The following is a 10,753-nucleotide window of genomic DNA, read 5'->3' as shown; positions in this document are numbered from 1 at the left end:
TAGTGTTTTACCACTCTACTTTGCATGTCTGAAAAATGCAACTTTATACACCAACTTTTTTGTATGGTCATTTTTTTTCCATAATACTGAATGTTAGAGCCCACCTTGGCCTGCAAGATTCCCCCCACTATCCATCGGGTCAATAGAAATTGTGATTTTTATCATTCTACTAACTGAACGGCTGGGTTTTAATTCCACTCGCTATATTTAATTGGCAGGCATTCTTTGAAAAAATGTTAGTTGTGTAAACCAGGCACCATCCATTACATAAGTGACACATTCTCAACTCTGATTAAGGTCATCTTAATTCTATTTAGAAATCTTACAACTCAAACAAGATCTTAGTCTAATTGCAACGAATATCTCATAAGGTACTCCAGTTGCTAATCATTTCTCTACAGAACATTAAACCTTTATCAACTAGTGCATAACAAATCAGAGATGGGTATTGAACATTAATCAAATGACATTTCAAATTATACAAACAATATTATCATAAAACCTAGCAGTTCTTTGATCAACTTAGAAATCAGGTGCCAAAAAAGACACACCTATATATCAAAAGAATATGAAAAACCTGTATAGGAAGACCAAAAAGACCTAGAGAACACATATTTCGAAAGGGTGAAAAACTGAGTCATTTCCATCATTTGTTTACAATTAGAGAATGCTACTACACCCTAGGTATATGATTTTGAAGTTGATTAACATGGAATATCAACCCTCACCTGGGCTGCTAAAGTCCTAAAAGGATTAACTTGCCATTGCATAGGGCACATATTCGAAGGTTATACCTATTGGACGAATGTCCACTTTATGCTATTCAAGAGAACTACCAAAATATAGTAGCTATAATTTCAGTTTGGGAAATTTAGGAAGAATATCAGCAATCATGGGCCAAGTCAGCTCCACCTGCTAATACGTCTAAATCTAACCCACAAAAGTCTGCTACTGAATTACTTCAAAACTGTCAAACTAGAAAACAAGGTTCAATGGATCAATGACGCCCCAAGTAATTAAAATCAGGACAGAGCCACCAAAAATTAGATATTGCATACAAAAGCACATTCTTACAAAGTCATCCAAATTCTCTGCCAGTCTTGACAACATGCTGTACAAAAATTCCCGTTCAGTCCAGTGACAGGAACTAATTGGAACCAACCCATAGCAGAATTGACTCATTAAATGAGCTCTAAGTGTGTCGAGCATCAGTGGCTGCAAGAGTAGAGATTTCTCTTGTGATCGGTTCTTCTTCACACTCTCTCCTGAGCTTCAAATTAAGGGCACGGGGAGTCATTTTCTCAACCTCCTCTCGGGTATATATAAAAATCTTGCGCACAATGCTGCAGAATTCTCTGTTTTCAAAAAAAAAAAAATTCATCGAAAATAATTACAACATAGCCAGGCTATAACAGAATCACCTATTGACAAACAAGCTATTCTTATTGGATGGAACATTGGACATTGATACTTACTGCCATGGATCATCTCCTGCAAGCATCATATCTCCCTCATCATCTGTGTAGACAACCTGCCAGCCTTTGCTTGGATCCTCTAGTTGTCCTTCAAAATTGAACATCACCTCAAGCTCATGGATGAGCTCTTTGTATCCTTCAAATTTTGTAAGATCCACAGCTCGCCCAAGAGCACTACCCTGCTTATGTACCTTCATTGTGATGAAAATATGTTTTTGAACTGTCAGAATCTTTCCAACAATATATAGAACTTACAAAATTCTACTTTTTGTCCTACACAGATGTAAAATGATTACTACCTTAGTACAGCTCCTTGTAGTATTACTCTGAGCTCTGCACTGTGTTTCTTGTGATGGTCTCCGAGATGATTTTTCTTGCTCACAGCTTACAGCAGGTGCATCAGACTTGATCAACCTTGTTGGCTCTAACTGTTGATCACCTTCTGAGAATTGTGAATGAAAATCTTTTGGGGTGTGAGCATGAACTTGTAGGTCTTCCTCGTTGACAGAAACTCTATTTTTTGATGAATTTGGCTCACTGCCTGAGAAATTGTCAATCAAATGAAAACCAAATAATTTGCAATTATTGTCTGCAGGGCGTGAAATGACTTCAACTCCCTTATCTTTAGAAGCCTCCATTGAAGCAAAACCAGGCTGATGCTCTGTTGTTCCCTGTTTATTAGCTTGCATGTTCCTCATTAAATTTCTGTCCACACCACCATGTCCCCCTGAAACTTCTGAATGGCATGGCATCATATGCATTTTCCAGTTTCCCAATGCTTCCATTCCCAAGTTTGAGAAATGTGGGTACCCATTGAAGCCATTCCACCTCATATGTCCACTAGGTTTGGGAGATGGTGCCATTGAGGTTAGATATTGTTTCCGATTAGACTCGTTCAGTTCATGTAAGTTGTTGGGAAAACTTGTCACCCATGGGCCAGATGAATCTCCAATTTTACAATCTTGGTCCTGAAATGGTTTTCTGGAAAGCTTCATTTGTTGTGGATCTTCCACAATACGATTAGGATATGGCCCACACAGTTCTTGCATTTCACTAATGCCCTGAAAACTGGGAAACGAGTCTCCATATGCTGAGTCATGTCTTTGCAGTGGTATCCAATTTTCAGAAACCAATCTTCTTTGGGAGCCTACACCTTCTGTTTTAACATCATCTAGTTTCGGTCCCCACACAACTGCCTTTTGAACATTCTCCGCGTCACTGTCACCCAAAGATCCTCCCAAGGTCATAACTTCTTGACCTTGCAAGACCCTTGTATTAAATCTATGCAACTGTGTAGATTCAACTGATGCCTTATCTGAGAAATCAGACAAAAGAAAAAGAACTTTGAGAAAAAAAAAAAAAAAAAGCAACAATGTCACTTTAATGATGACTCTTTGCTAATGTGTGATAAATAAACATAATCCTCACCAAGAACTGACAAATCTGGATTTGAAGGCAATATATTTGGCCGGGGCCTCTTGTTTTTAGCTATTGGCAAAGGATTAATAGCTGATGGGGGCAAGGCAGGTTCTATTTTCCATGGTGAGACCCTCTCCGGTCGTGGAATAGCTGATATTTCATCCCATTGCACCTTAAGTTCACAAAATTGGAAGAGTGAATATAAGCAAAAAGTTGCGCACAGATTTGTATTGACTAGATAGTGATAATATCATAATAATTAAAACTAAAGAAATACTTTCTTCTGTTCCATAAATACCTTGAGGCATCTCCACTTTGAACCTGGCCACCTCACAGGATCAGAATCACCTATTCCAATGATGGTACCAGTAAATCTGTCCAACAGAAACAAATATTAGGTGTACCACGCTGTAACGAATACATCATCTTTGAAAAGAAATTTCTGTTACTATGCAATTGCATTAATCTTCTATTTATAGCCATCAAAAAACTGCTAGTGCTAGTTACTGATCTCCTATATAGTACAATGAACATCACATATCTATTTTATAAACTTACAGCACTAGGCATCTTTTAAATTTCACCTTATCCTAATCCAATAAAGAATGGTCATTGAATGCTTCGCTATCTAATACATCATAACCCATCTATTAATACTTGTCTTGCCTAAACTACACCAGATTTTAAAGTAAAAAGTGCTCAATAGGAAAACCTTTGCTCTGGGGCTTCTTCTCCCTCAAATCTCATCCTGAATCTCATGCCAACTGAGAAATTACTGTTCATGGCCTCCATGTATTGATCATAAGGAATTATGAATTCTGACGGGCTGGTTCTGCATAAAATGTACAGATCCACACATCAAAAAAGATGAAACAAGAATTTAGACCAGGCAAACAATATAAACAGATTCAAGTAAAAAATGTAAAAAGCTCCAGGGAAAACGAGGAGTGCAGCTGTCCATAACACTTTAACATGGCTTAGAAGAAATGCTCATAAAACGGAAATAGAAAACAAAAATGCTGCCCATATATCTATTTTGTGACAGTGAAACATGCAACTGCTTTAGGAACCCCATAAAATGATAAAAATTTGTTGAAACAACCATGCAACTATCTTGTAACCTAAGGGGCAGGCTTTCGGGTGCCTAATACTTACTGCAACCCTGCGAGTTTCATATGCTACCTTTTTCTGAATATCTTGGTAAAGTACTAAAATGCATGCCATGTCCATCATAAAATTATTAAGGCTTTGTAAGTTTGTACAGTTTGCCAGCTTACCTTGGTGTTTCTTTCACATTCCTTTGATTTTTGTCAAAAAGGCTAATTAAGTAAAATAATGTGAGTGGTAAGACCCTAGTAGGAAATTTCATCAGTTTCACACACACTGCCTGACAGTTCTCACCTTGGCTTGTAGAAGACACTAAACATAGTCCTTGTTGAAACTGCGTGTGACGCAGTAGCAAGGACACCAAGATGCATGCTGTGACTGGATATAACTGAGGATGGAATGTTGCTTTGCTGACGCATGGCACGCCTGACCCCTACACGCAGTTCGCCGTTTTCACCCCTGAAGCCAAAAACATCCTACATAAATGATAAGGTTGCAACCAAAATAACATTTTAAGAAATCTCCATACAGGTGACAATGGCCAAGCCTAGAAACCTCAGAAAGATGAACGCATCTCCTGCTACAAGCCTTTTGGAGCTAACAAAGACACTCCACCCGGTTGTCAGCAAATGCCTCCTTGGCTGACCTATTTTTGCAAGCAAACAAAATTAAAATGTGTTAGTTATTAATAATTTGTTCGTTTACAAAAGGCTCCTTGGCAAAGATTATCTTTAAAGCCTCTTTCACATATTCTTAATTCACTAAATTTAGACACTCCAAAACTCAATGATATTAATGAAGAATCTTTTACAGTCTTAAGCAGAACTGATATTTCACCATATAAACTAGAAGCAATGTCTTAACCAGCTGGTTTCGGTAAACAGAAATGGACTGCTAATGATTATCAAGAACTGGAAAAAGCACTCGAGAATTTTTTTTAAAGGGGAGTTCACAGATGGTTCAAATCTAGGGTCAAAACCATGCCGCCTTCACCCATGGACTGGACCATAAAACCAGACCAAAAACAAACCACAGCCAGATCCAAATACTGGGGCTTATCTGATCAAACCAATAGCATAGCCTAAAGGCTAGAATATGTTTGGCTGAAAAAAATGCATCCATCTTTTCATAATATGGACTAAATTGAATAAGACTTTGGATGGAAAAATTCAACATTTCTTCCTAAATTTCAAATCTAGTTTAATACAAGCTAACAGAGAATATGGTAAGCCACCCACCACGAAATATGTGCCGGAAACGCCAATCATTTCCATGCAGATCTTTGGCAACTAATTCTTGAGTTGGAGGTTGTTGACTCATGTCCTATAAAAAAGCAAAAACAGAAAATTTTCATTAGATGAATGAATATAATCTGGTTAATACTATCTTCAACCAGCACCCAAGGTAAAGTAAAAATTAAATATCAATGTTTGAACAATTGTGTACTCGGAAAACTTACCAACGGTGGAAGGCATTCATCAGCATGTCTCCTGAGAACAGAAAAACCTCCATGTGTACTTGTGTCGGAAGCAGTAAGAGTCTTACAAAAGGAATGCACAGAAGGCCTTGGAGGCGGTGGAGGAGGAGGATCCATATCAGTGGAGCACTCATCCTGCTGTGAATGGAACAATCTATATCAGAGAATATCATGAATGTCCAAGAATTTAGGTCTGATATATAAGGTCATATAGACCATACATGCCAGACAGGCCTTAGCATAAGCATAAGAAGGATTGAAGAGCATACCTCTGCCTCGGGAACCAAAGTAATATGAGCAAACACTTCATCTGTGTCTGGTTCAGCCTGTAAAGAATGTCATAGCCAAGTAAGTAGGTACGCAATTAGGAAATGGACCATGAGCTTCTTCTAGATTCAAAGAATAATGCACTATAGTCCATAACAATGCAAAATGAGGTCAATCAACCGACATAAGCACAAAAGAATTGATATTAATTTACCTGCAGCAGCACATTGATTACCCGGCAAAGAATTTTGGAAGGCAGGTCATACAAAGGCATCTGTTGTTCAGCTTCCTGGTTCGTGGATGCTTCAACCTGCAATACAACACCGAATTTGTATAAACATTCACTTCAATTCATGTCTAGGTATCAGCACACAGCAGGAATTGAAGGAGGTAAAGAGGCATTCAGTACAAGAAAATATCATCAAGAGGTATATTACTAAAAGGGTAGATAGATCTCCACAAAGTGTGTTGCTAATTTAGACGAAGGCCGCAGCACACAGTGGTTATGATTTGTTGGTCTTTGCAATTAATAGTCAGTTTGTCAAAGTTCAAACAGAATCCGAATTGTATCAGGTGATTTGACACAATATACCCACAAAAACAGATAGTGATGATGCTTGTGTGGCTCGGCTAGAACCTCCACAATGCCATAGTACGTAAAATAGCTGTAATAGTGTGTCGTGTGACTGATTCGATAATGCTGAAACCCGATAGTGGGAAACGCCCGTAAATGTGTGGGGAACAAAGTAAACATATTCTTCAGTGGCAACCTCGTAATAGAGAGAGACATTATGTTGTGCCGTGTGACTGATCTGGTGATGGGTAACGCTACTAAATGTACTGAGAGCTATTAGAACATATTCGCCGAGAACACCTTAACCGCTACAGAAAGCCATCATGGTATGTCGTTCGATTGAACCGGAGGCAAAACATATTGTGAACAATATAAACATGACATGCACAGCACCTAAAGAGAGCCACACATGAAACCATGAAGATTTCCGGGCCATTAGCATATACCCAAAAGCTCCAAGAAGCCAGGAGCTATATATATGCCTTGGTAGTCCACGGAGACTTTCAATTCATGGGATCATGCTTACATTCACATTGAAGCTAGGAGCAATATATATGTCATTCCTTGGAAGAACAGCCAAATAACCATAAAAAAGAAATATACATACCTGCTCTATATGACCCTGAGGGAAGTAGAACACCCGCTCTCCAATCCTCGGAACGGTAACAAGGGGGCCAGCACAGGCATGCCAGAGCTCCTCATAGAGAGCATCGCTGGCATCTGCAACAAAATTGAAGGAACAAACAACACAGAAACCATCAGAAGATCAAAAAGAAGCCTTCCAAATGCATTGTGCAGAAAACCCATGTGTCCAAAGGCCTCCTCTACTAGAACAAATAGCAACAGCAACAAAGATCTTGTAGCACCAGCACAACCTAGCATTATAAACGAGGATACAACAACAAAGATCCTAACATACCACAAAACCACACAATGCACACCACCAGAAGAAGCAACACTCACCTGTGCAACAAGATGAATTAGAAGAAGAAGAATTCTGATGTCCATGTGGAGTCCTAGGGCCACCAGCCATCTGTCCTAAAGCAAGCTCAGATGAATAACTACTATCTACACAACCACCATTACTACTGCTGTTATTACTCTCCTTACCCAGAGCAGGAATCCTACATGACAAGTGCCTAAAGCCTTCAGCATAAGCCATTACCACCACCAACTTTAGCTGCAACTAATCCACTGGTTCCTTCATTCCACTGTCCTAAAACCACTCACAGATCTATCCAAACCGCTCCCTCATGTCACACCTTGCTCAAACTTTCAGCTCAAAAACCCCAGCTAATTGGCTCACAAATCCATCAACTCAGCTCAGAATTCCTCATACCCACTTCAAATTTCCTCAAAAACAGCACACCCATGAAACGATTTTCTCAAATCCAATGTGATTCCGTTCCTGCCCTCTCCTGCTGTCTACTCTGCTGCTAGGACCGGTTTAGCCAACCTGCGGGTAGAGTCAAGACATAACCGCGGTCGGGTATTTTTAACCCCCTAATTTGAAGGCCGGCGACAGCGGTTGGATTGCCGGGAAACAATTATCCTGCCGGAGATTGTGTAAAAAATAAAATTAGAAGTGCCACGTTGGCACCTGCTACGAACAAAAGGCGGCTGCACGACTGCCTATCGCCGGTTTCTACAGACCCATAATCATTTGCCAGTATATACGCAGCAATGGTTTTATCATTACTGGCTTAAATTGTTTTTCACGCTTAAATTTAAATTAAACTAATTACTGCATGTCTACCGCGCGGCAGGCAGTTAGGTTGGCCCTCCAATTCCCGGCAGCCCCCTCGTTTTAACCCCCCATTCCCAAGGAGACTTATTCAAACAAAATAACAATAACTAATTGTTTGTTTATTCATTTCACATTTCTTGATTATTTCTTGCTTCCTCTTTTCATGACTTTGCCTAAAAAATGGGGATTATTAGGTGAGGATTGTATGCTTCCCCATACGAGTTGAATGCACAACCTCCTCCTCTCCCTTGTCCCAATGTTAGCTTAATCTTCTGACTTTAGTGTCATGCAATAATACCTCCAATTCATTTGAGGTGATTATTAGGTGAGGGATGTATGCTTCTCCATAAAAGTTGAATGCACAACCTTCTTCTTTCTTGCGTTTCAATGTTAGTTTATATTCTATTGTCATGCAATAATATTTCCAATTTACCATTTGAAATTTTTAGAGAGAGTTATTCTGAATGGTTTAGAGCTTGAGAAAGATTAAAAGTTTTTAAATTGTATAAAATTTTAAGCAGATCATTAACAAATTATAAAGATGTGTTTATCTTATGATTTTTTCATTCTAAGACATTTAAGATGATGGAAGCTACAAATCTAGTGAAGTGAAAGAATGTAGGCAAGTTTTGGTGTAAAAATGATAATTTTGGGTTGTATAGTGGTATTATATGATACAAAGATTGAACATTCATGAGAATGTTATGCTCAATACATAACAACATGGATTGTGTGATGGCACACAACGTTTGTATGGTCAATTGGTACACATTTAACAGCTAGAGTTTAAGTATGACTTGGGGTTACACAATTTTAACATTGGTTGATCCATGTGATAATTGCATGCAGATAATAGGTGATGATTAGACAACAAGAGTACTATTAGTTGGCACATATCAAAGATAATCCAATCTACTTTAACTGGAAGATTTTTTGGGATTCTCTTGGATTTATGGCAGATTCGGTGTCTTTAATGACTACAGATTCGGTGTCTTTAATGAATACAGGGAGTTGGTGAATTCAAATGTGGGAGTGGGTTACATTAATGAGAAATCGTGAAATTTTAGCCACTAAAATTTGATTATAATTTATATAAATAGGTCTATGTACACCATTAGGACTTTTCAACAATGGGGTCTTTTCACATTATATTTGCATAGTCCATCGTATTTCACTTAGATTACTTCTAGTAAAGTTACATGAATATTTTTTAACATTTCATATCAAACCTCATGATCCATGATCTTTTGCTTATTCTTTTTAATAATAGATCATAAAGTTTGATTAAAAAATGCTCACACAATGTTTACGAGAAACAATTTAAGTGACATAAGATCTTATGTCATTCATCTTTTAACAACCTTTAAGTGTGCAAGTACAATTGAGTCCAAGTCTTCAATTTATTGTAATCTATAACCTCTACCATTAATACTCAAAAAAACATTATTTACTACCAAATCTTCATACTTTCCTCGTTATCATACAAATCTTCTATTACATATCTCTATATCACATAACTAGGCATCCCGTCACTCGAAATCTTATATCACCAACTACATCAATTAACAAAAGCTTGAAAGGGTGGTATAGCTGGTTAAAAGCTCTAGGTTCATCCCATGTAGGTTCTCGGGATCAATTCTCTCCACCTCAACTTACTCTAGTGGTTGGCATATTTGGCCTTAATCAGTCACCTCGAGAGATTATATTGAATGAGCTATTTCTCAATTAAATTGTGTGAAAAAAATTGCATTAATATTTCATATCACACTCTATGATCCACCATTAGAATGTTAGAAAGCAAGTGGAGATTGATTAGACTGCAAGGACCCCACCTCGCCAAAAAGCTAAACTCTGAATCACTAAACTAACCTCTCAATTATCCAAAAAAATATATAATTCTATTTTATCTCAAAAATTATTCTCCCTATATAATTAACTATAAAGCCATGGTATCATTAAAAAAACTTCCCAAAAAGCCACCATTCTCTCCCAACTCCAACCCATATAGATCAAAACACTAACACAAGAATATGTCTTCCCTCCATAGACCTTTATTGAGGATTCCAACTTTAAAGATAAACCTTCCTTTAATATATACCAGAGGACATGAGCAGGGAGCACAATCTTCCCAAGGCAAGGCAGTGATTGATGTATTGTTTATCCAAAAAATAGCATTGATTTAGTCACTCCCCCCAAGTGGGCATATAGTATCCATAGATTCGAGGAGGATTTGGAATTTGGGCTAGGGAGGAGAGGTCGGACATGTTTGTAAAATGTGATACATGGTCGGCCCATGCTTTAATCTTTCATGGGCCCCATTTCCTGCCTACCAACATTGTGACAACCTCCCCTCTATGCAAACTTTAGCTTTACTACTCATATATATTATTCAATCAAATGTTTATGTTGGGTGTGGGTTCGAATATACCGACATCATTTACAATTCTTTATTGGCTTTTCAGCCAAAATAGAATACATAGAATACAATGGTTTAGGTCAACTTACTTTTCTTATTCATGGGGGACAAATCTCTTAACGCATTAAAATAAACAACAAATATCTTTTATTTGCACGTTGGGATGTACTGTTTTCCCATCATCTTTACTTTTCTTTACTTTTCCCCATGCACACACACAGTACCTAGTATAAAGGCCTTGTCCACTAGGTATGTATTTAATCTATGGATT

The 10,753-nt window shown here is 38.0% G+C and overlaps 1 protein-coding gene across 2 annotated transcripts; it reads right to left on the bottom strand.

Moving 5' to 3' along the window:
• Window positions 1-1,013: 1,013 nt before the first annotated feature.
• Window positions 1,014-7,807, bottom strand: LOC131077050 (auxin response factor 2B). 2 transcript variants are annotated; one of them, XM_058014418.2, is made up of 14 exons: window positions 7,283-7,807; window positions 6,927-7,039; window positions 5,960-6,055; window positions 5,748-5,804; window positions 5,461-5,613; window positions 5,240-5,324; window positions 4,557-4,647; window positions 4,296-4,460; window positions 3,607-3,726; window positions 3,193-3,268; window positions 2,904-3,066; window positions 1,775-2,790; window positions 1,476-1,666; window positions 1,014-1,355 (listed from the first exon to the last, which is right to left on the bottom strand). In XM_058014418.2, the coding sequence occupies exons 1-14, from the start codon at window positions 7,479-7,481 to the stop codon at window positions 1,193-1,195; spliced, it is 2,688 nt and encodes an 895-aa protein (XP_057870401.1). In that variant the 5' UTR covers window positions 7,482-7,807; the 3' UTR covers window positions 1,014-1,192. The 2 variants fall into 2 exon arrangements, with proteins under 2 accessions (XP_057870401.1, XP_057870400.1); XM_058014417.2 differs by having other exon boundaries at window positions 5,461-5,616; window positions 7,283-7,806.
• Window positions 7,808-10,753: the final 2,946 nt, after the last annotated feature.

This window comes from Cryptomeria japonica, chromosome 9 (genome assembly GCF_030272615.1).
Source record: "Cryptomeria japonica chromosome 9, Sugi_1.0, whole genome shotgun sequence".
NCBI lineage: Eukaryota > Viridiplantae > Streptophyta > Pinopsida > Cupressales > Cupressaceae > Cryptomeria > Cryptomeria japonica.
Note: the sequence above shows the minus strand (reverse complement) of the source record. Positions and strands in the feature narration are given on the sequence as shown.